The sequence below is a fragment of the Muscardinus avellanarius genome (assembly GCF_963383645.1).
Source record: "Muscardinus avellanarius genome assembly, chromosome: 5".
Taxonomy (NCBI): Eukaryota; Metazoa; Chordata; class Mammalia; order Rodentia; family Gliridae; genus Muscardinus; species Muscardinus avellanarius.
In genome coordinates this window covers 126,243,381-126,266,988 of record NC_137790.1, presented here as the reverse complement: position 1 = coordinate 126,266,988, position 23,608 = coordinate 126,243,381, and the positions used below count along the sequence as shown (strand labels likewise).

The window sequence follows — 23,608 nt, the reverse complement described above, 5'->3', positions numbered from 1 at the left end:
GTGGTGGTGATGCTTGTAATCCCCATGCTTGGGAGGTGGAGACTGGAGGATTGCGCAGGTTCGAAGCCAGCCGCGCTGGCTTAAGAGACCCTGTTTCAAAAAAAAAAAAAAAAAAAAGTATAAAAATAGGTCTGGGAGTGTAGCCTGGAGGTAGAAGGGCTTCCAGGAACCCCAGTACCACACACACAAAAAAGTAACCTAACCAATCTCCCACTGAATTATCTTTCATAGTTAGCAAATAAACAATTTAATAAGAATTCAGCCTTAAAATAAGTCACGGAGCTGGGCATGGTGGCACATGTCTATAATCCCAGTACTCAAGTGACAAAGATCACAGGTTCAAAGATAGACTCAACAACTTAGCGAAATTCCCAGCAACAAAGGGAAGCCTTCAGCAACTTAGAGAAAAAGAAAATATTGCTGAGGGTCTAGCTCAGAGATAGAATGTCCCTGAGTTCATTCCCCAGTACTTGGGGGTACCCCCCCCAAGTAATTCAGGTATGAATATAGGTACCTTGGATTCACAGTTCTAGGTCCCTAGTCCTTCCACAGTGAACCCTCTCTGGCTAGATCCAGAAAATAAACAACTCTCTTCTGTATGCCTTTGGCATTTGTCCTAATATTTGAAAAGCAAAGTGATAGCACCCTTAAATTCTTTGTGGAACCAAAATGAAAGTGGAACCAATACAGTTCTGCAGATAATTCAAAAACCACCAACTTAGATCCCAATGTATCATAAACACCAAGAGATGGGACACAAGCCTGGTGTGGATGCGCATGCTTGTAATCCCAGCATTCAGGAGGCTGAGACAGGAGGATCATGGTTTGCGGCCAGCCTCAGCTACTTAGCAAGGCTTAGTTAGATTTAATAGTTTAGCTTTAACTACAATCTGAAAGAGTTCACACAATTCACTTAGCCTAAACCATAAAGCTACTTATACTGATGTAACAGAGCCATTAAACGTCTTCTATGGACAATAGGGGCTTGCTGCCAGGTGTATGGTACACCCCTGTGGCCGGAGCCAGCCAGCAAAAGTACGGGTTCTGAAGAGAGGCGTGAGGATGAAGAATTCAACTCTTAGAATTTGATTCAAAGAATATTTAATTCTAACATGGGTGGGGGGGCGCCAGCCTACTATCTCTACTGGCCAACCCCTGCTTCTGGGTCAAAATCTCTACTGGTTAACAACACCTGGGTCAGTATTCTCCATTGGGCTGACAATGGGTTTATCTTCCTAGAGGTATTTAAACAGTTACAGGTCAATGAATATCCTCGTGCTATCACCACCGAAATACAATAAGAAACCAATCCAAAGCACATACATTACAGGTAGGCTAATCAGTACCCTCGTGCCATCACCACCTGATCTCCCCTCAGACCTTTTACTTTGAACTTTCCATAATCCCAAACCTTGTTGACTCTGAGCAAAGGACAGTCAGCTGAGTCAGAAATATTCTTTTAGGGGAAAACCTTAATGGCTTCCCACACCCTGTAATCCCAGTAATTGGGAGACTAAGACAGGAAGATTTCAGGTTCAAGGCCAGCCTCGGCAACTTAGGGAGATCCTCGGTAATTTAGTGAGATCCTATTTGAAAATAAAATAGAATATAGGGCTGGGGATATGTCTCAGAGTTGCAATGTCCCTGGGTTTAATTCCTCATACCATAAAACATGTAAAAGAAGAGGGTCTTGGCTGTGTACAGTGTTATACCCTATGAAAAAAAAAAACATGCTTATACTTGGGGGACATAAACATATCAAGTACATGATATTAGATAGTAACGTAAGAGCAGCACGCTTGGAATCCCAGCATTTCGGAGGCTGAGACAGGAGGATCGCGGTTTACAGACAGCCTCAGCTACTTAGTGAGGCCCTTTGCAACTCAGTAAGACCCTGCTTCAAAATAAAGAATAAAAAAAAATAGGGCTGGGGGTGTAACTCGAAGGTAGAATGCCCCTGGTTTCCATCCCCAGTACCACAAAAATAAAATAAAATAAATAAAATAAACATTAAAATAGAAGTTGGTTGATCATTTTAATAAACCAAATCTTTCTTTAACCTAATAGACTCTACAGAAGAAAGGAGTGCTGATACTTAAACTTGCTTATTCAATCAATCATGATTAATTCCCAAGAACACAGGAAATGTGATGGGAATTAATTCCCAAGAACAACAGGGAAAGGTTCCTGTGGTCTTTGGTCATCTAGCCCTTGAAAAAACAATAACTGCATCTGCTTTCTAAATCAAGTTACACTCTTCCCCATCCAATGGTTCTATCTGAACTGCTTCCTTTAATTTACACAAAATCCTCTGCACACTGTACAGTGAGAGCCAGAAAAGGAGGAAAAAAATAAAACATTAGAAAGAAAAATTTAAAACCACTTCCTCTGAGTATCAGGTGTAAGACTTCACCACCGCCTAGATATTTTCCATTGGAAAACTGCAAACAAATGCAGGACAAATAAAAGATGACAATGGCTTAGCAACATATCAAGGAAGAAGAGTCACATCCAAGGGCAGCCATCTTTTCCTTGGTCTCTAATCCATTTTTAATGTTGAAGAATGCCTTCTGTGGCTAGCAAACACATTCGTGTGCGCACACAGCCACACCCACAAACACGCTCAAACGTTTTTCTCCCATAAACTGATTTCTTATTTTATTTACTATGGTTCTCAAAACATCCTATCTTAAAGGTATTCAATAAATCGAAAAGCTGCATGCAGGTGATCTAATAAAAAAATTTCAATAGCAACTTTGGAGGACCTTTCATATTATTATTATTATTATTATTATTATTATTACTATTGTATGTGGTACCGAGGATGGAACCCAGGGGCTTTCTACCTCCGGGATATACTCCCAGACCTATTTTATATTTTATTTAGAAACAGGATCTTGCTAGGTTGCTGAGAGCCTCACTAAGTAGCTGAGGCTGGCTTTGAACCTGTGCGATCCTCCTGTCTCAGCCTCCCAAACGCTGGGATTACAGGTGTGTGCCACCACGCCTGGCTGACCTTTCATTTTTAAGGAGCACATATCATAGAAGGTTTTATTTTTTATTTTTTTGTAATTGCTGAAAAGTTACCAGCATCTTTTTTTCTTAGTCAATAGACAGTTCAAATTGGAAGAAAATAGAAGAATGTACATTTTTTTAACCAGCTCACAATATTTTAAAGTACGGAAGAACAGATGATTCCCCTCAGAAGAGACAAAGCAGCTTCAAAGAAACACCAGACTGTTTCCCCTCTCATAACAAAAACACTGGGAATATTTTAAAATGTAAATTTAATTCTGGTTATTCTTGGCCTTGCTTTCTTACCTCTAAATCAAAAGCTAATTAAGAAAAAGGCAGCATCGAGTAGCAGCCAAATTCAACTCCTGATATAATAACTGGAAGCAAGAGTGGGACTCAGAACACAAAATGACTAAGTGTCTATGCTTCCCTGGCCCAAGGAGTCAGCCGTGAGCTTCCTTGGGCTCTTTTCTGATGTGTACAGTGCTCTGCGTCTACCCATCATGCTGCCAGGGGAATTCAGGAAACATCAAATAACAGAGCTGGAAAGATGGCAAATTGTAAAAAAGTCTGGATGGAGGGGCTCAGTAACTGGCTCGGGGTGGTGGGAGAGGAACTGGACTTTCCAGGTTTCCTGATGCCAGAGCTCTAGACTGTCCCCTGTGCTTCCTCTTCCATTCCTCAGGACATCGTTTTACTGTTAAGAATCTCAGAATTTCTGGAACACAAACTAAGACTGGCACGGTTTTCTTTTTTTCTTTTTTTTTTCTTTTTTTTTTTTGGTCTTTTTGTTGTTGTTAGTTTGCTTGTTTATTTTCCTATTTTTATTTCACTTATATGGCAACAGAAAACAGATCAAACATTCAATAAATACCCAAATTAAGCTCTGAAATATGGATCACATTTCACAGTATTATATACTGGGAATTATCCTTGGCATACATTTGCATCTAAGATGTTACAACATTGTTAGTTACCTCTGGGCGGGGGGGGGGGGGGGGGGGATGCACTACAGGGGAATTTTTAAAGGGCAGTTAATTAAATAAATGTGGATTTATTAAATTATAAGGATTCATAAAAGCAACTGCAAGTTACTACTCAAAACCAAACATTAGAGGACTTATAGAGCCAAGTGTACTGACACACACCTATAAATCCCAGCTAATGGGGAGGCTGAGACAGGAAGACCTCAAGTTCAATGCCAGCCTCAGGAACTTAGTGAGACCCTGACCCAAAGTCTAAAAGATAAATAAAAACGTTTGGGAATGTGGCTTGGAGGTAAGGCCCTTGATTTAGCAAGCACAAGCCCAGTATTCAATCCTCAGTACCACCAAATAAAAAATAAAAATGTTATGACCCCCCCCCAAAAAAAATAGAAACTTCCTCAAGAAAACAAAGTGCTTGAAAGGTAGGGCTTTGTGACTATATACCCAAGAAACCACGAATATATAAGTATAGGACTCCACCTATTAACCCTACTCTGCCCCTGAAACCAAACCATGGGGAAGAACTCTGTTTTTAAAAATGATGGAAAGAGTGAGAAGAAATATATAATAGTGGAGATTAAAAAAGAAAACTAGACAAGGGCACAAAACTTAGGAGACACCGCCCCCTCCCCCCTGCAGAGTGCCACAATGGCTGGGCTCTAGCTACAGGAATGCCAGGAAGGATTAAGAAGGCTGACCGCTGACCGTCTACTTTGTAAGTCTGGTTCGCTTCTTTGCTTTGGTGATTTTCCAGTGTGGGGTTTTGTTTTGTTTTGCACTTGGTTACCTAGTAAAGTCACTGTTTAAAAAATTCCAACCTCGTCTACACCGCATTAAGAAGAAAAGGAGGACTGTCCTTCGCTAGACGTGGCTAAAAGGAATTTTGCAGGGCTGGCTGAGGGGGGCCCTCTGGCCAGTCGTGGTGCTTGTAGGATGCCAGGGAAGAACCGCACCTGGGACCAAGGCAGAAGAAGGGGCCCCAGAGCCGGCTCCGAGGCGTCACTGGAAAAATCCATCCCAGCCCCCATGTTACACTGGCTCAAAAATCGAATTAGGTGGGCCACATGAGTTCGTTTGTCTACAGACTGAGGGCCAGTTTCTTCTTCTTTAAATTCGCTATTTGCAGAACTTTTTTTTTTCTTTAAATGAAATAGCTGCTGGCATTTAGTATGCTGGTAAAACTAGGAAGCTGCTTGAATGTTTAAAGAGAATCTATTTAACATATCTAAAAATAACCGGTTCCCTCCTCCCTCCCAGCCCCTTGTACAGCACCCAAAATAATTAGCTCCATAAAGGCCCCAAAAAGTTGTGGCTTCCCAAACCAATTAAAACAGAGTTGAGAGGCTGAGGCGGGAGGATTGCAGTGTGAGGACTTAGTGAGGCCCTCTGCAAATCAACTGGACCCTGTTACAAAATAAAGAATAAAAAAAATAGGGCTGGGGGTGTAGGTCGGAGGTAGAATGCTCCTGAGTTCCATCCCCAGTACCGCCCAAAAATAACAATAATAATAAATAAATAAACAACAACAACAACAACAACAAAAAACAGAGTTGTCAATGACAGTGATGGATGGGATTTTGTCTGTCAGGGCTCCGGAATGAAGAAGAAAACCTTCTGAGGTTCTACCGACTCTCAGCCAAACTGCTGCTCCAGCTTTATCAAGCTAAAATGCCCTATGGTCCACGCATCTCTTCTACCTGTTGCTGAGCCTGCCAGGGGTCAAGTTCATCACGAAGCACATTCAATAGCTGTTTAATAGACTCGGTGGTCTGGAACAACCAGACTTGGTGGTGAAAGATAAAAATGGTGTATGTTTGAATGTCTCTTTGTCTCATGAAGAAACTTTGCTTTGCCTAAGAAAAACCCTCTCTCCTCTCCTTCTTCTCCTCTTCTTTTCTTCTTCTTCTTCTTCTCCTTCTTCTTCTTCTTCTTCTTCTTCTTCTTCTTCTTCTTCTTCTTCTTCTTCTTCTTCTTCTTCTTCTTCTTCTTCTTCTTCTTCTTCTTCTTCTTCTTCTTCTTCTTCTTCTCTCTCTCTCTCTCTCTCTCTCTCTCTCTCTCTCTCTCTCTCTCTCTCTCTCTCTCTCTCTCTCTCTCTCTCTCTCTCTCTCTCTCTCTCTCTGCTTTTCTATCTATACTATTTTGGAAGGAATGCTAAAAGACATTAGCTTAGCAGTAACCAGAGAGCCAATAGAAAGTTCCCCTTGAAAATTTGAGATTCTCACACGTTAAAGAGAATGGGCAAAACTGCATTCAGTACAGTAAACACCAGGATGTCTTCGGCATTCAAAATAATGAATTAAAATTAAAGACAATAAACAACTAACCCAACAAATGAGATTTAATTTTGACTCTGGTCTAGCCTAGAAACCTGCTCAGGTTTGTGAGAAACACTTCTCCCCTCCATCCCTCCACTTGGCTCATTCTAACTGTGCGCTCACTGAGACGCTTTTGCACTGAAAGGTTTATACAGAATATTTACATTAATAATCGTGCCTTTTGAATTGCATTCAGATTTAAAATATGTGGGTTTTTTTCATCTCCAATGATGACATCAATTATATAAATATATACAGTGGTTCTTCAGAAATAAGAGGCTTTCAACCCCGAAAGTGAGGACACAGTGAAGCCCTAGCCTCTGCCCCTCTGTTTGGTAACACCTGCGGAGTGTCATGTCCCTCACAAGTGTGCACAGAAAATACTTTTGTGATAATCAAAAAGAACAGTGCAAAAAAAAAGAGTTCAGTGTTGAATGTTCTTGAAATGAAAACATTAGCCACTGTGTCCTTACGTACTTCTCCCTGGCTGGACAGAATTCAACTGTAAACCTAAGCAAACTAAATGTTACATCAAATGTCTTAAAGCAATATCATAATAATAAGCATGAACTGTATTCCCACTCTTAACAACTTAAGGACTTTCTCACTTAATTGCATCTCCCTTAAGAAATAAATTCAAAAAGGAGAGAACATATCCACGTCAAGATGAGTAAAACTGATTTTTCCCCTAAAACCACTATATTATCACTTTATTCCGTAACCAAAGCTTAGAAAAAGTTTTGAGTCACTCAGTAACTAAATATGTAAATGCTCTAACCTAAATAATATGTGTATGTGTGTATGTATGTATGTATGTACATAGATATATAATATATACATATATATTTTTAATAAGGAGATTTAAGTTAGGTTAGGTGGCTCATGCCTTTAATCCTAGTACTTGGGAGGCTGAGACAGGAGGATCCCAGGTTCAAGGCCAGCTTCAGGAACTTAGCAAGACCTTATTTCAAAATAAAAAATAAAACAAGTCTAGGGGTATAGCTCAGAGGTAGAATTCGCCTGTGCTCAATCACTAGTACCATAAAATAAAATAGAAGATTGATAAGATTTTTAAATTAAATTAAATTTATTAACAAAAGCAAATTTCCCTAGTGTAGCATAAAAGAAAATATGTAACAGGAATCTTCCCTTTTTACATAAAAATAATATACCTCCAATCTTGGAATTGTTTTAAACTGAAGTTTTACTGAATGAGAAACATCAAAACCTACTTCAAGTTACTGTTTTTTAAGATTAGAAATAGTATTCTTAGCCGGGCGTGGTGGCGCACGCTTGTAATCCCCGGGCTTGGGAGGCGGAGACAGGAGGATCGCGCAGGTTCGAAGCCAGATGCACTGGCTTAAGAGACCCAGTATCTAAATAAAACAGTATAAAAATAGGTCTGGGAGTGTATCCCAGAGGTAGAAGGGTTTCTAGGAACCCCACACCAAAAAAATTTAAAAAAAATAGTATTCTTAAAATTTAAATTTGTTTAAAGCTATTATGTTGTTAAATTATATATAGTACTCTAAATATAAAAAAGTAACTTTGTGACCCAGTTACTGGGGTATTCATCAAATCAGCAGCACTACACCTTGAGTAGCATCACTATAAGACAAAGATTGCCACATGCCCTTAAGGTAGTGAGTAGTAAGACAACAAAACAGGCAAACATTACACAGAGTCTCTGATCTACTACTCTTTTTTTTTTTTTTTCTGGTGGTACTCAGGGGCTTTTCTACATCCGGGCTATACTCCCAGACCTATTTTATACTTTATTTGCAAACAGGGTCTCCCTAAATTGCCTAGAGCCTCACTAAGTAGCTGAGGCTGGATTGGAACCTGTGCGATCCTCCTGTCTCAGCCTCCCGAGCGCTGGGATTACAAGCGTGCGCCACCACGCTCGCCTAAGTACTACTCTTAACTATTTGGAGACAACTGTAATCTCAAAAGCTTTGGAAACTGGTTGTTAAGTGTAGCTTAGTGAGGTAAACAGTCCATCGCGGATGCAAACCAGCAAAACACAAACAAACAAAAACACTTGAAAAGGCACTGATTTCTCAATTTCACCTAATTTATAGCAGTAGCTAAAGAAGAATAAATGTGCTGACTGACAAACGTGCTAATTACTTCCTGCAAGGAACTAAGCCACAAATCTATAACCAAGTTTCAAAAACAAATTTCCAGAATATAGACCAGCTCTAGAAAAAATCTTCCCGGCCCATCCAACTGGCCGTCGGAGCAGAGAACTTTATCTATTTTTGACCAGGTGATGGGTATGGACACCAAAAAACATATGTAGCTTGTTTCAACTGTTATGCCTTAAAAAAAAAAAAAAAGACGTAACAGAGAAGCTCTATGTTTGAATTCACAACACCAAAAAAATCACTGGCAAAGTCTAAAATGAAAAACAGACCTCTGGCATGCCCATAGCCAGCTGCTACTGTCCAAAACCTAACTCTCTCCAGCAGAGCAGAGGATCTGCCGGAGCCACAAAGGAAACGGGTCGGCGAGGATTCCCTGCAAGGGGCAAGATAGGACGCATTTTATTTTAGACTTTGGGGGCCACACTGTTAATGCAGCAGATACTTAACTCCACCCTGCAGAAGGGAATCTGCCTTAGGGAAGAGAGGAACCAAGGAGCGCACCGTGCGCCCTTACCACCTTAATGCTTACCATTTCGCATGCATGCTGTATTGTTTTTCTTTCCATACTTCCCAACCATTCTAAAATGCAAAGATCACTGTCAGCTTGCAGGACACACATACACGGGTAGCTGGTTTTGATCATCTGGACTTGGCCCAGGAGACGCAGTGTGCCTTCAGGCTGTGCCTGCCCAGTTAGCTACATAAAGTCACACATTTTGAGTTTTCCCTTGCAGCCAAGCCGTTTGTTTTGCTTGTCCAAGTGACTGACACCCAGTCTCTGCTTCTCTCCCAAAGATCCCCGAATTCCAATAAAACAATAATGAGGTTAGGAAAGACATGGAGGACAGGCTGAAAAAACAAAAACAAACAACAACAACAACAACAAACACAGCAATACCTCCGGCTTTCCAGCCACATAATCTGGAGCAAGTTAGGTGACATCTCGAATCTCCAACGATTCTGGCACCACCCAATCACCTGAAAGTAATCGTGAAGTGGCCACGCTGTGTAGAGGAAAGCAGGAAGAGAGAGGGGAAACATAAGCTGTGAGGAAAAGTTTGTCCACTGTACGAAATAAGACCCTGCCTGCTGTTTCGCTGTTAAGTTGCTAGATCATGGTTCCATATGGGTCCCCAGGGAGAGAAAGATAGTTAAAAATCCTGGACAAGGAACCAGCTAGAAATCTCAATGACTGCAGCCAGGTTTCATAATTCTTAAACTTGACAAACATGAACTGAGAGTCTGTTTGCGACAAATAACAAGACAGACCTTGTGAAGAGCATAAAAATGAACGCGTCTTAGTCTTTCATCTCAAGTAATTTACAGTTCATTGCATATAACACCCATAATGCAAAGCAGGTTTGATCTGTAGAAGCCAAAATTATTAAGAAATTAGAAAGAGCTGGGCGTGGTGGTGCACGCTTATAATCCCAGCATTCAGGAGGCTGAGACCAGAGGATTGAGGTTCGCGGACAGCCTCAGCTACTTAATGAGGCCCTCTGCAACTCAGTGAGACCCTGTTTCAAAATAAAGAATAAAAAATAGGGCTGGGGTATAGCTCTGAGGTAGAATGCCCTGGGTTCCATGTCCAGTACCACACACACACACACACACACACACACACACACACATTAGAAAGAGGGAGAGACAAAAAATAGTAAGTCTAGCTAGACTTAAATAATGAATATAATTTAAAGGACAGGCACAGAAAGTCCTCAGACAACAAGCCTCGCTCTATCCCTTCCAGCATTGCTCTGGGCATTTACTCTTTCCCCACCCTGAAAATTGCTGGTTTGCATCAGGAGATAGACAAACCTTTCCTGTCCTCCTTGAACGAGCCCCAGTAAATTAAAGAGTTTCTAAGTGAACGTGGTTAAAAAATACTAGCCTTGACAGAAACATCAGAAACCATTTCCTTCGTGTTTGACCAAAACTTGGTCTCTACCCAATTTAGATCATAAAACAGTCAAGGTGCCTCATAAAGCACAAACAAAATTTTTACCCGGTTCTAGAAACCTGGTTGCAAAGAACTGGCAAGACTATATCTACCCCTGTTGCTCTCATCTGGGAGGCAGAGGGTGCAAAAAAAATCAGAGAAACAATCTAATTTATTGACAGTGATGAGTGCTACCTAGAAAATTTTTTCTAAAGATACAACTTTCAGACACAATTTCTGTAAGTAATTCTGGAATAAAATGATAATATATATATATATATGTACATATATATGTATATATATGTGTGTGTGTGTATATATATACATATATATATATATATATATATATTATTTTTTTTTTGGTGGTACTGGGGTTCCTGGAAGCCTTTCTACCTCCGGGCTACACTCCCAGACCTATTTTATATTTTTTATTTGGAAACAGGGTTTCTTAAGCCAGCACGGCTGGCTTTGAACCTGCGCGATCCTCCTGTTTCCAACTCCCAAGTGCGGGGATTACAAGCATGAGCCACCACGCCAATCTAAAATGATGATATTTTAACTAAAATCTTGTATAGATCCTCTCCATGCTAAGAATAAAGTGACAGTCGTGAGGGAATCAACATAGCTCAGGCCAGGGTTCTTCACTCCAGTCTATGCACAGCACCAAAGCTGGGGGAAAAAAAACAAAAACTATATTCCAAAAAGTGATGAATGAGATCCAAACAGCACATTCCCCAGCACAATGGAAAGATGGAAAATCACTATAAATATTGGCTCTCAAAAAAAGAGTTGCTGCCAAGTTCAGTGGCACAGGCCTTGAAGTCCCAGCAGCTTGGGAGGCTGAGGCGAGAGGACCACTTGTGCTCAGGAATTTGAAGCAGGCTTGGCAACACAGAGAGACCTTATCTCTAAAAAAGGAAAAGGGGGGAAAAAAAGAGTTGCTATTATCATTCCAGTAACATTACAATGTCACACTGTCTTAAATACACCTAGAGTTAAATGACCCAGTGATTCTCAAGCCCGGCTGCATTGCTCCTCAAGGGACATTTGGTCTTTTTTTCTTTTGAGATGTTTGTTCACTCTCACACTCATCGATGGATACTACTAGTATCTAGTGGGTAGATGCTAAGGATACTGCTAAACATCCTATTAGAACCTAGGACAGATCCCAGCAATAAAGAACACTGGTTTAAAGTATCAGTAGAGACAAGAAATTTTTCATTTAATCAGTTTTTTTCTCTTTGCACTGGGATTGAACTCAGGGGTGCTCTACCTCTGGGCTACACCCTTGGCCCTTTTTTATTTGAAAACAGGGTCTCACTAAATTGTCCAGGGTCTCACTAAATTGCAAAGGCTGGCCTCAAACCTGCAACATTCCTGTTTCAGCCTCTCTATTACTGGGATTAGAGCCCTGCACCACCCCACCCAACAATTTCATCTATTTTTTAATGATGAGCTGGGGCATGTTGACAAATACAAGGAATTAGGGATAACAAACTCAGCCAGGCATGGTGCCACATGCCTGCAATCCTAGTACTTAGGAGTCTGAGACAGGAGGATCACAGGTTCACGGCCCGCATCAACTACATAGTGAGGAGCTCCACAACTTAGTGAGACCCTGTTTCGAAATAAAGAATAAGCCGGGCGTGGTGGCGCACGCTTGTAATCCCAGCATTTGGGAGGCTGAGATAGGAGGCTCACGGTTCACAGACAGCCTCAGTGAGGCCCTTTGCAAACGCAGTGAGACCCTGCCTCAAAATAAAGAATAAAAAATAGGGCTGGGGGTGTAGCTCGGAGGTAGAATGCCCCTGGGTTCCATCCCCAGTGCCGGAAAGAAAGAAAAAAGGAAGGAAGGAAGGAAGGAAGGAAGGAAGGAAGGAAGGAAGGAAGGAAAAAAATAAGACTGGGGATGTAGCCAGGGTGTTGAATGCCCCTGGGTTTAATCCTCAGTACTACTACTACTAATAATAATAATAATAATAACTCTCATCTTAGGACTTCTTATTAATCCAGACAATTTAAGAGTCCTTAAAAAAGAGCTTGGTATTTATAATAGTAATTTTCAGTTGTAATATTTAAAGGATAAAATACTACAGTCCATGATTCTGACCATGTTACCAGTCAATCTTCTGCATGTATGAGCATATCACACAATCTGTAAGAATTCCTACTTACACAGACCTTAGCAAACAAACTGGCTACCGCTGGCTCCATTTATTATGAATTAACATTTCTCCACATTCAGGCCAAAAGGGAATTTCCTTTTGTCCAGTTACCAGTGTAACCAGCCTTCAGATTTCAACAGGTTTTATGTTATCTTTTACTGAGGGAAACCTTTTTATACGAAATTCCTTTTCTCTAATGTTACAATCCATTAAAAGTTTACTGTCCATCTCCATGAAATTTAAAAGCCATAGGGAGAAGATGATTTTGACTATAAACTTATGGGAAGCTACAAAAAGATTTCTTTTATAAAAATAAGGGGTATTGGTAATGATATAGAATAAAAAACCTACAAAGTCCAGAAAGGCCCCTCTAAAAATACCACAGCCCTTACAGGTCATTTTATTTTGCCATAAAAATTTCCTTGGATGTTTCAAGAAAGAAATATTTCTGGGTAGGGTTTTTTGTTTTGGTTTTATTGTCTTCATTTTTGTTTTCTAAAGGCATTTCCTTGTCTGTTTTCTAAACATTGTGCTAAAAGAAACAGTTGTAACTTATGACATAAAAATTAGCTCAAATTTAGGGCCAGGTGTGGTGGCACATGCTTGTAATCCCAGTTCTTGGAGGCTGAGACAGGAAGACCATGATTTGTGGACAGCCTCAGCTACTTAGTGAGGCCCTCCGCAACTTAGTAAGATCTTGTTTTAAAATAAAGAATAAAAAATAGAGCCGATGGTGTAGCTCGCAGGTGGAAGGCCCCTGGGTTCCATCCCTATTACTGCCAAAAAAAAAAAAAGTTCAAATTCAGAATAGCCATCCAAGTTCAAATATCCATTTATAAGCCATCAGTATATTTTACAGAAGAAAAGGCATCCTTTAACTGATGGAAATTCATCTAAATTTGAAGTTTCTCTAACTAACAGAGCAAGCACTGTTCCACAGACATGCAGATGAGCAGACCGGCTTGCTGAAGTTTTCTGAAACAGAGATGAAGACAAACCTCCTGTGCGGCGTGCCTTATCCAGACCAAATATCACCTTCTAAAGGTAATTTTGAAACAGAGATTCCTGTCTTTGCGCTTAAATCCAGCCCAAGCAGAAAAGCCCCCAATTAGCTTATCATGGGGCGATGGAGGGCCCAAGTGATCCTGGCTCCCAAAAGGAAAGGTCCCTCGGAAAGGCATTTAAATGCAAGATCCAGTGTCTGAGAGTCGAAAACAAAGGTCACAAACGTGGAAACCTCCGGGGGGTTTTCTCCTTTGCAGCAATGACTGCGATCTGTGCTTAGACAAACATCTGGCAAGTCTCCCTTGGCTGAAAGTTAGTTTTTTTGTGTTTTACACGAACTTAACTAGACTTTTCGCTGCAGTTCCAGCTTCTGAACACAAGAAACAGCCAGGGCTGAAGATAAGGGGTGGCTAAGGAGAGAAGTGGTGTCCGCACGCAGCTCCCGGGGCCGAATGCTGCCTCCTAGAGGTGGTGGGTAGCCGGGCAGCCTTACTCAAAACAACCAACACTCTCTGCACCTTGCTTTTGGTCAGAAGTGGGTGTTACCGGCTGCTTCCCGGGGGCCCTGGAAGGAATGTGTCACCATCAATCAAAAACTACACTGAGCCTCGCGTTTAGGTCACAGAAAGAGTATTGCCGGGTCCATAAAGAATATCCACTCCTGGAGAAAAGTAGAAAAAGGGGGGGGGGGGGGGAGGAGATGTAGGAGCTCGGCGATCTACAAGACCAAAAGAAAACCGAACTTATTCTGCCTGAGAATTGGGCGCGCTCAATGTACATAAAACTCCTAGAGACAACAGGAGTTGTTGCTATGCCCACACTTCCCGGGAACCTGGGCCGCCCGGTCGCAGTTCTGGGGAAAACTTTGACAATCCTGGGATGGGTCGGTCCACCCCCACTTACTTACCTCGGGGATCCGGGGATGGAGAGACAGGCCCTCCCCACTCACCCAGCAAGCCCCCTTTGAGGGAAGAGAAGGGGCGATGGATGAATGAACTGCCCGCCCGATCCGGCCTCCGGGGCCGGCTGCAGGCTGCGGAGACGCTCACCTGCAGGGATGCTGGAGGGGTTCTCGGGGTTCGCGCCCAAGCAGGGGCTCCAGGGGCGGAGGACCAGAGCCAACAGCAGCAGCAGCTGGGGCTTCCCAGCGCACTTTCCCATTTTCCGGCCCGGGAGGGCCCGCGCGGGCTCCTGCACCCCCTCTGTCCTGCAAAGCCCTTCTCGCGAGAGCGCGGGGACCCCCTTGTCAGAGGCCGCGCTGCAGAGCTGAGCCGAGCCGAGCCGAGCTGAGCCGGGAAGCGCACGGCGGGCGGGCGGGCTGGAGGGTGGAGGCGCGGGCCTTATAGACTCCCCCGGGGAGGCGGCGGGGCGGGCCGCGCCCTGGCGATTGGCCGCCCGCTGACCCGCTGCAGCGATCGCCTCCCGGGCCCCGGTCTGGGATAGTTTGCTCAACTCCGACCTTGCTTAGGGAGCCGTCTGCGGCTACGTGTAGAGGCTCACGCAGCGCCTGGGGCTGGAACAGGGTGCGCTTTGATTTGCGGGTGGGCCCTGGAGGAGCAGGAGGAGGAGGAGCCCATCCCCTCGGCTGCCTCTGAGCGCTAGACCCTCCCACCGCAGCCCCGGAGCAGCAGGATTTGTTCTTCTCCCGACCTGGATGGCGCCCCCAGTTAGAAGTGGCTGCAAATCTGGCTGGATGGGACCTGGCCAGGCTCTTAAGCGCCAGCGCCCCTGTCTCGCTCTGGAAAAGGAAGGCGTGTTTTTGTTTTACTCTGTTAAACAGAAAGTTTGGAGTTTGGTGTTCTTTTCTTTTTTTAATGGTGCAGTGAACATTTCTTCCGCCGCCGCTAGGGCCAGGAGAGTATCGCCTCTTTCCAGTAATGAGGCTTGTAAATCTGGTGAATCGGAGCCCAGCGCGTGTAAAGGTGGGGCTGTGCCTTACAAGATCGTCCACATGGAAAATTACTCCCCGGACATCTCTCGGCCTCCCCCACAGCTTCCAGGACTGACTAATGTCTGAGCGAATTCCTCTCTTTCTATAGTCTTACCACATTTTAGCTAGCCCGAAGTTTAAAGGGGGCAAAGGCCTGGCTTAGCTACTTAGGCCCTCCACAACTTAGTGAGACCCTGTTTCAAAGTAAAGAATAAAAAATAGGGCAGGTGGTGTAGCTCGGAGGTCAAATGCCCCTGGGTTCCATCACCACCAAACCTGAAAAAAAAAAAAAAAAAGGAAAACTTTATGCTCCATCCCACGAACTGTTTTATGGGAGGAAAGAGAACCAAATTGGTAGCATTCTGGGTTTTGGAATCTACCTAAATCTTCCTGAAATTGGGAGGGGGAGGATCGTTTGAGCCGATGCCCATTCTAACTTAGAGCCTTTGAAATTAAAACGGGTTCTTGAAATAGATATGTTCTATTGCGACCACGTTTTGTCTACATTAACATTATATCAAAATATGATAAGCCCTAAATGGCAGTTAATAAGAGATGAAAGGTTAGGGGTGTAGCTCTGTGGTAGAGCACTTGTCTAGCCTGCCCAAAGCCCTGGGGGTTCCAGACCCAGCCAAAAGAATAAAAATTTTAAAAACACACAGGTGGAAAACCCTGTACAGAAACGTTGCCCAGGGTGTGACATTTTAGAAAAGGAATTATTTCCTATGCCCAGAATTAAGCCAGTGGTTACTGTGTTTGGAAGGTTTGGGCTCGAGATTTTTCAAAGAAAAGGAAAATTGAAGAAAGTTCAGAGAAGAGTACAAATAATTAAAGAAACGGAAAGTATGACCTTCCCACTTTCCCTACAGTTTATTTAGTCTGAAGAAGAGAAAGCTAAAAGGTGGATTTCTCCGTAACATCCTTCAGTGACTGGCAAGCGCAGACCCATAAAACAAGGCAGAAAGCACCCAGGATCATTCAGTCCTTGGTGGTCTGTGCTACTCTGCTACAAATTGCCCATCTTTGGGCCACATCTCAGTCTCCAGAATTCCAAGCCCAACTCTGCCAAATTGCTCCAGCCGGACTTTTTGCTTCCCTAGTTCCCCAATATCTTCAAGAGCACACCGGAACCTGGATTTCACTGGAACCTGCCCCCCACGCGTTCTTTTTCCCCACCATGCACAATCACAATCTCTCCACATCACAGGTGTCTACGTCTACACTGCAACGCACGCCAATAATTTCAGGTCCCTCTGATATTCATTCCTTCTCCTCTGTTAAAAGTCACAAAGTCAGGACTCCAAGGCTTGTATAATAAAGCAAGTATTTAAAAGTGGACATTTCAGGCCTGGCATGGTAATAAACGCTAGTAATCCCAGTACTTGGGAGGCTGAGACAGGAGGATCCCAGGTTCACAGCCAGCCTCGACAACTTGGGAGGCCCTTGGCAACTTAGTGAAACCCTGTTTCAAAATGAAGAATAAAAGTAAAATTGGACTGGGGGGGAGGGGTGCTCAGGGCTAGAATAATCCTGAGTTCATTCCCCAGGACCACAAAATAGACACTTTAGTTGCAGTCTGAAAATGTCTGGATGCTGAAACCAAATCTTTGCTGCCTTCTTATAAAAGTTCCCGCCCAGCCAGCCGTCTGCTGAATGTCTTTACTGGGATCTTCCACTGGCAGAAGCACAACATGTCTTTAACTCATCAAATCCAGATCCCAGCCCCAGCGCCTTCATCTTTTAATGACAGCGCTGCTCTCCTAACTTACATGACTTCAGAGTTTTGTTTCGGCTTTCTTCTGCCCAAGCACACTCGCCAGCGCGCAGAGATAGACTCTAACTCCTGTCATTTTTTCCTCCTGATGGTTTGTCTCTATCTATTCCTTTCTTTTTTTATTTTAATTTTTATTTTCTCGCAATACTGAGGGCTGAACTCAGGGGTATTCTATCTCTGAGTCATACCCCCAGTCCTATTTTTTTATTCTTTATCTTGAAACGGGGTCTCACTAAGTTGCAGAGGACTCACTGGGTAGCTGAGGCTGTAGCGAATCTGCGATCCTCCTGTCTCAGCCTCCCAAGTTCTGGGGTTACAAGTGTACACCCATGCCTGGCTTCTATTCCTTTCCATTCTCAACATCCCCTTACTAAGTACTGTCCTACTAGATATGCCCTAATGATGTCTCTTGGGCTGACTGCCCCCACTATAGACTACCCTGCCCCCAACACAACACTGCTACAACCTACAGCTACATCCAACGGCTCTAGAATCGTCTTCACTACTTCATCCCCAAACTCAAATATTTCATAAAAAATTTGGAAGCAGTCCAAGTTTCTTAACCCAGAATTCAGATTCCTTCACTATTGAACTCAATGACCCTTCCCTAGACCCTATGTATCTAGCCAATCTGGATTACTTTATTATTTCCCAAAGCAGACCAAACATTTTGTCTTTGCTAGACTCTAGAGTTTGGGGTAGGAATCGATAGGTTTGGGGGTATCCTGAGGCCGATATTTAAAGAACTGTTGTTTGTGAAAAGTTTAAAGGAAATAAGATGGGGAAGGATGAGAGACACAGGAAAAAGAAGACAGTAGTGGATGTGTTTTACATTTGGTGGGGGAGTAGGTGGGGGGCACTGGGGATTGAGCCCAGAGGCATTCTATCTCTGAGCTAACTCCCCATCCCAATTTTATTTCTTATTTGGAAACAGGGTCTCACTAAGTTGCAGGGGGCCTCGCTAAGTTGTCGAGGCTGGCTTCAAACCTGTAATCCTCTTGTCTCAGCCTCCCAAGTGCTGGTATTACAAGTGTGCACCACCATGCCTGGCTTCATTTTCCATTTTTATTTATTTAGTTAGTTAGTTAGTTTTGGTGGTACTGGGCATGGAACCCCTCTACCTCCGGGCTACACTCCCAGTCCTATTTTATATTTTTTATTTGGAAACAGGGTCTCTTAAGGCAGCAAGTCTGGCTTCGAACCTGCATGATCCTCCCGTCTCCGCCTCGCAAGCACGGGGATTACAAGCGTGTGGGCCACCAAGCCCGGCTTCATTTTACATTTTTAAAAACTGTTGCAGTGGGTGAATGGTGCTTAGTCCCACATAAATGAAGCAAAAACAATTCCTTATAGATATCCTGGCCAAGGAGCAAAAGAAATGGAATACATATTCCCAATATCCATCAGTCATGGATTTAAGGACTTATTAATTCCCGGACATTCCCAGCCTGCTGTGTTCATAGGTATAGCAGCCCTTTAATGGCGATACAAACCTTGACCATGAGGAATGAAGTTGGAGTCTCAGAAGCAGTGAGGACATCCAGGGCAATGAGAAGCATCAACAACGTCTGCTAAGCCACCATGCCTTTGTTTATGCTATTTCCCAACATTCAAAGGGCTGAGACCTCTCCTCCATGAGACTATCTCCTATCAAGCACAGGTAGGTATCACTTCCTACAAGAGACACAAGATGCCCTATTTTAGTACATTGTCCTCCCTGAGACTAGATGGGCATTCCTGATTCCATTCTAAATCCTGTAGTAAACCTCTCACCTTCTGGACAGTTTTGTTTTAGGGTGTTTTTTTGTTTGTTTTTATAATACGAGGGATTGAACCCAGAGGTGTATTCTACCCAAAGCATTACACCCTCAACCCTTTTTTATTTTTATATTTTTGTTTTGAAATAGGGTCTAGCTAGGTTGCTAACAATCTCACTAAGTTGCTGAGGCTGGCTGAAAACCTGAAATCCTCTTATCTCAGCCTCCCAAGTACTGGGATTATGGTCAAGCAGCACCACACCCAGCCAACAGTTCTTGATTAAGCACTTTTTAAAATATCATTGGAATAATAACTATTTATGGGGCACTTTAAAGTGAAAAAATCATAAATATATAATGGTAATAAGTGATAAAGAGAAAATAAATCAAGAAAGGTAAGAAGGAGGACGAAGAAGGAGAAAAGTCACTGAAACCTCAAATATAGGCCTGAGAAGGTCCCATTGAGAAGGTCATGCTTAAAAGAGGAGAATTTAGTGAGTAAAAGAGGCGAGGCGGGTGTGCTGCGTGTGGAAACTGTACCAGACAGCAGAAATGCAAAGGCTTGACGCTAGAAACTATCAGGAGTGTTGTAGGAAGTCTAGAGGGCGGAGGGTGTCCAGTGACTACGGGTAGGAAGAGCAGGAGATGAAGCCCAGGGGATAAGAGCCCGGCAGAGGCAGAGATTCAGACAGTTTGACAAATGGACAGGCTGGGCCTGGACTTTACTTGGAATGAATAGAAAACGCTTTGGGATGGTTGTAAGCAGAGTAGTGCCATACTCTAGAGGAGGGCTTGACTAGGATCGGAGTTCATCTGCCAGGCTAGGGGAAGTACTAGGAGAGAAAGGACGGGGAAATAAAAGGCGAAGCCCGCAGACCAATGCCATGATCCGGGGAAGAGAGGATGGTGGCTCCAAGCAGGTCAGTAGCAGCAATCAAGTTTCTAGAAATGTTTTGGTTGTACAGGCAACAAAATCGAATGCTTTGAATGTGGGTGTATGAGGGAGAAAAAATAAGGAGGCAGGGAATATTTATTCAGTGAATAGTTGTTGAATGAATGAGCAGTAAGACTTTGGGAACACATGTAATAAGCGTGGGGGTGGAGAGGGACGGGAAAGCTAAATGAGACAGATGAGAAGGAAGAAGGTCCAGACAGCCAGGAACTGCAACTGAGAGCAAGCGGACCCATGGAGGGAGGGAGGGAGGGAGGGAGGGAGGGAGGGAGGGAGGGAGGGGGGAGGGAAGGAGGGAAGGAGGGAAGGAGGGAGGGAGGGGGAGGGAGGGGGAGGGAGGCAAAAGAGGCTGATAAAGTCCAAGAGGAAAAAAAATCTACCCAGGACAGACTTTGGAAATAGGATGGAGCCTAAGAGAAGGCCATTGATTTTGGCACCAGGAATAGGAGTTTGAGATCAAAACTTTAAATGTGAGCAGGAACTGAGAGAGGCACAGGGAGAGCCCTGTGAAACAGAACTTTGACACTGAGCCTCCAAGCTCTAAATCACGCCTCCCTTGCAAGCGTGGCTGCCCTGGTTTAGGATGGTCCAGTTGCCACAAAGCGGAAGCTGCCCTTACATATGGGAAGTTTCCAGCATCCTTCTTGGGATCTAGCAGTTTTCTTTGAGAACATGTTAAGCTGTAATTTGAAGGGAGTGATTCATCAGGTGACCCTCCCCCCCGCCATTTTTATTTTGAAACAGGGTCTCTCACTAAGCTGTTGGGAATCTGGCTAAGTTGTTGAGGCTGGTCTCGAACCTGTGATCCTCCTATCTCAGCCTCTCAAATCTCCAGGCTCCGAGGTGAGTTTTTCAATGAGGTTGATTATCTTTTCAACAAAACTGGTATGAGAAAATCAAATGAACTTATTAACACATGAATAGCAACAGGGATTTCTTCATCAACAAAATAAGTTATTTATCAAGGAGAACATGGGTAATCTTCTGAAGTATTTTTCCCTCCTCTGGTTTCTTATTTGTCCATGGGAAAACAATAAGCACACTTAAAAAAAAAAAAAATCCTGGTTCTCATTCAGCACTTCCAGACTAAATCTTAGTTTGTAAACCTCTATTATATATGTTTTAGTCATCTTGCATTTTTATATGGAATCTTTCCTAGGTAGATATGAGTTGTGAAATCCTGGTACCTAGCAAAATGATGTCAGATGTAAAACTAAAGCCAAGCCAATTTCAAAGAAAACGAGCAACAGGCCAGGATCACAAAGAGAGCCAGATAGTCACAGGGATCCTGCAGATTATCCTAGCAGATGTTCTGTGACTAGTTGAAATGACTGAGACAGAGCTGTCTTGGCCATGAGTCACCCTGCAGGGTCGGCGGCAGAGGTCTCTGGTGTCTGCGTTGAGTCTTCCAAATATGTTTTACTAAAGGTCTGTGCTGCAACGTATCTATAGACACAGGTGACACTGGAACGGCACTAATTATGATGGCCCAGAATCTGCTGCCAACATTTCCCTGATCAACAATGGCTTCTGGTGATTTCTTTTCGGCTGTCTGCTCCAAAGCTAATAAAACTCCATATAGGTGAGCACCCTCTGAATGTTAGGCATGGCTGGAAGTCTTACAATATCCCAGTTTGGGAAGGAAGCCAGGTTGTAATCATGAAGTATCATTAAAAAAGCATTTCTCTACTTCCTGTAGAGATCTTAGGAAAAAGGGCCCAAGTTCTAGTAAATTAGGATTTCTTTTATTATCCTAATAAGCGCTCACTCTTTGGCCTTGCTTTGTGTTTGTAACTCTTGTAATCTTTTTTTAAAAAAATCTCTAAAATATTATGAGCAATGGACAGCTATCATTTTGGTTGGTTTCTTGCCCTACTCTTGGAATCTAGAACCGACTGTTTCTATAACCACTGGGAATAAAAGCAATCTTGATCAGTAAGCCCTGGTCCCAGCCTAGAGCTGTACCTTCCTGAGTCAGCTCCAGCTGGATGCTGTACTCAGTTCCTGATAACAGTACTCTCACTTTGTTCCTTTGTGACTAGGCACTTCCTTGTACATCTCAGCTGGAGTGTCTTGGTCACCAACTTAGATCTCTGTCTGATAGCTTATTTCATCTCAGACTGCAATATCCCCTGGGCATCACATGGATTTCTAGAGGAGGGAGTCCTTGGAGATAACATGCTGTCTTTTTCAGAGTGGTTTTATTGCACATTTCCAAAAGGCATGCTCTGCACTGGGCATAATTGTATGCCCAGTATTATAGGCACAGATCGCAATGCACCAAGCCATTTCTCATTCTTTGAAGTTGGCCATAATGGTCTCCAGCTGGTTTTTTTAGCTGCAGGTGAACGGTTCAGGGAGCTTTCTGCAGGCGCACTGTTTCTGTGAAGTTATCTGACATTATCCTGCCGCTCTGTCGTTAGAAGGTAGCCATTTGGTGACTGCCCTCTAATTTATCTTTTACGTAATCACAGTGTTTTTCTTAATTACTGCTGTAGTGTTACTTTCTAAATGTGTGTGGGGGCCCCTTATTTTTTCCAGCCTTAATAGTATTCTTAAAAATCACAATTTAGGCCGGGCGTGGTGGCGCATGCTTGTAATCCCCGCGCTTGGGAGGCGGAGACAGGAGGATCGCGTTGGTTCAGAGCCAGCCTCGCTGGCTTAAGAGACCCTGTTTCCAAATAAAAATATAAAAATAGGTCTGGGAGTGTAGCCCGGATGTAGAAGGGCTTCCAGGAACCCCAGTAAGACCAAAAAAAAAAAAAAAAAACAACAACAACAAAAAAATCACAATTTAGCTAGCTGGGCTTGGTAGCTCACGCTTGTAATCCCAGCATTTGGGAGGCTGAGATAGGAGGATCATGGTTCACGGACATCCTCAGCTACTTAGTGAGGCCCTTTGTCAAGATAAAGAATAAAAAATAAGGCTAGAGGTGTAGATCAGAGGTATAATGCCCCCGGGAATCACCCCCAGACCGCAAAAAGAAAAAAAAATCACAATTTAGAAATAATTAACAATTTTATTTCAAAGTTAAAAAACGCTAGTTAGGTGCAAAAGATAAATCAATATACACCAAAAAAGAAAAAAGTTCTAGGTATTAACTATAAAGAGAAAATAATCATGTAAAGCAAAAGTATTTATTTATTTATTTATTTTTGTAAATAGAGATGAAACCCAGGGGCATTCTACCTCCGAGCTACATCCGTAGTTCTAGTTTTTTTGTTTTGTTTTTTTTTTAGTATACTTTATTTTGAAACAGGCTCTCACTAAGTTGCAAAAGACCTCATTAAGTAGCTGAGGCTGGCCATAAACTTTCAATCCTCCTGTTTTATTTTTATTGTGGGTCTTTGACTCAGACTAACTTGGCTTCCAATCGTGATTCTGCCACTTACTATCTGTGCCCCTAGATCAGCTCCTTAGCTTCTTGATTTGGCTAAAACAAACACACTGTATTATTGTGCATGCATACGTGCCCAATTTTGGTGTTCTGTCTTTATCTCTACTTTCCACTGAGGCTGCTGGCTCTCTCCCCCAAGTCACAAAGTGACTGGCATCATAGTGACAGAAAGTTACTCAGAAAAAGCAAAGAAATTGATGCTAATTATGTCTTTGTCCAGAAGATGTA

General features: G+C 43.0%; 2 protein-coding genes across 3 annotated transcripts in view; both read right to left on the bottom strand.

Annotated features, from left to right (window-relative positions):
* PLOD2 (procollagen-lysine,2-oxoglutarate 5-dioxygenase 2) overlaps positions 1 to 14,730 on the bottom strand; it is a gene marked incomplete at both ends in the record, with an annotated part of 104,389 nt that extends 89,659 nt beyond the window's left edge. For both annotated transcript variants that reach the window (XM_080695924.1, XM_080695925.1), the window contains one exon: positions 14,619 to 14,730. In XM_080695924.1, the coding sequence (XP_080552050.1) occupies positions 14,619 to 14,730 (112 nt within the window). The remainder of the gene's footprint in view (positions 1 to 14,618) is intronic.
* Positions 14,731 to 14,815: 85 nt separating this feature from the next.
* Positions 14,816 to 23,608, bottom strand: part of PLSCR4 (phospholipid scramblase 4) — a gene marked incomplete at its 3' end in the record, with an annotated part of 58,847 nt that continues 50,054 nt past the window's right edge. Inside the window, exon 8 of the mRNA XM_080696601.1 lies at positions 14,816 to 15,307. Coding sequence (XP_080552727.1) covers positions 14,816 to 15,307 — 492 coding nt within the window. The remainder of the gene's footprint in view (positions 15,308 to 23,608) is intronic.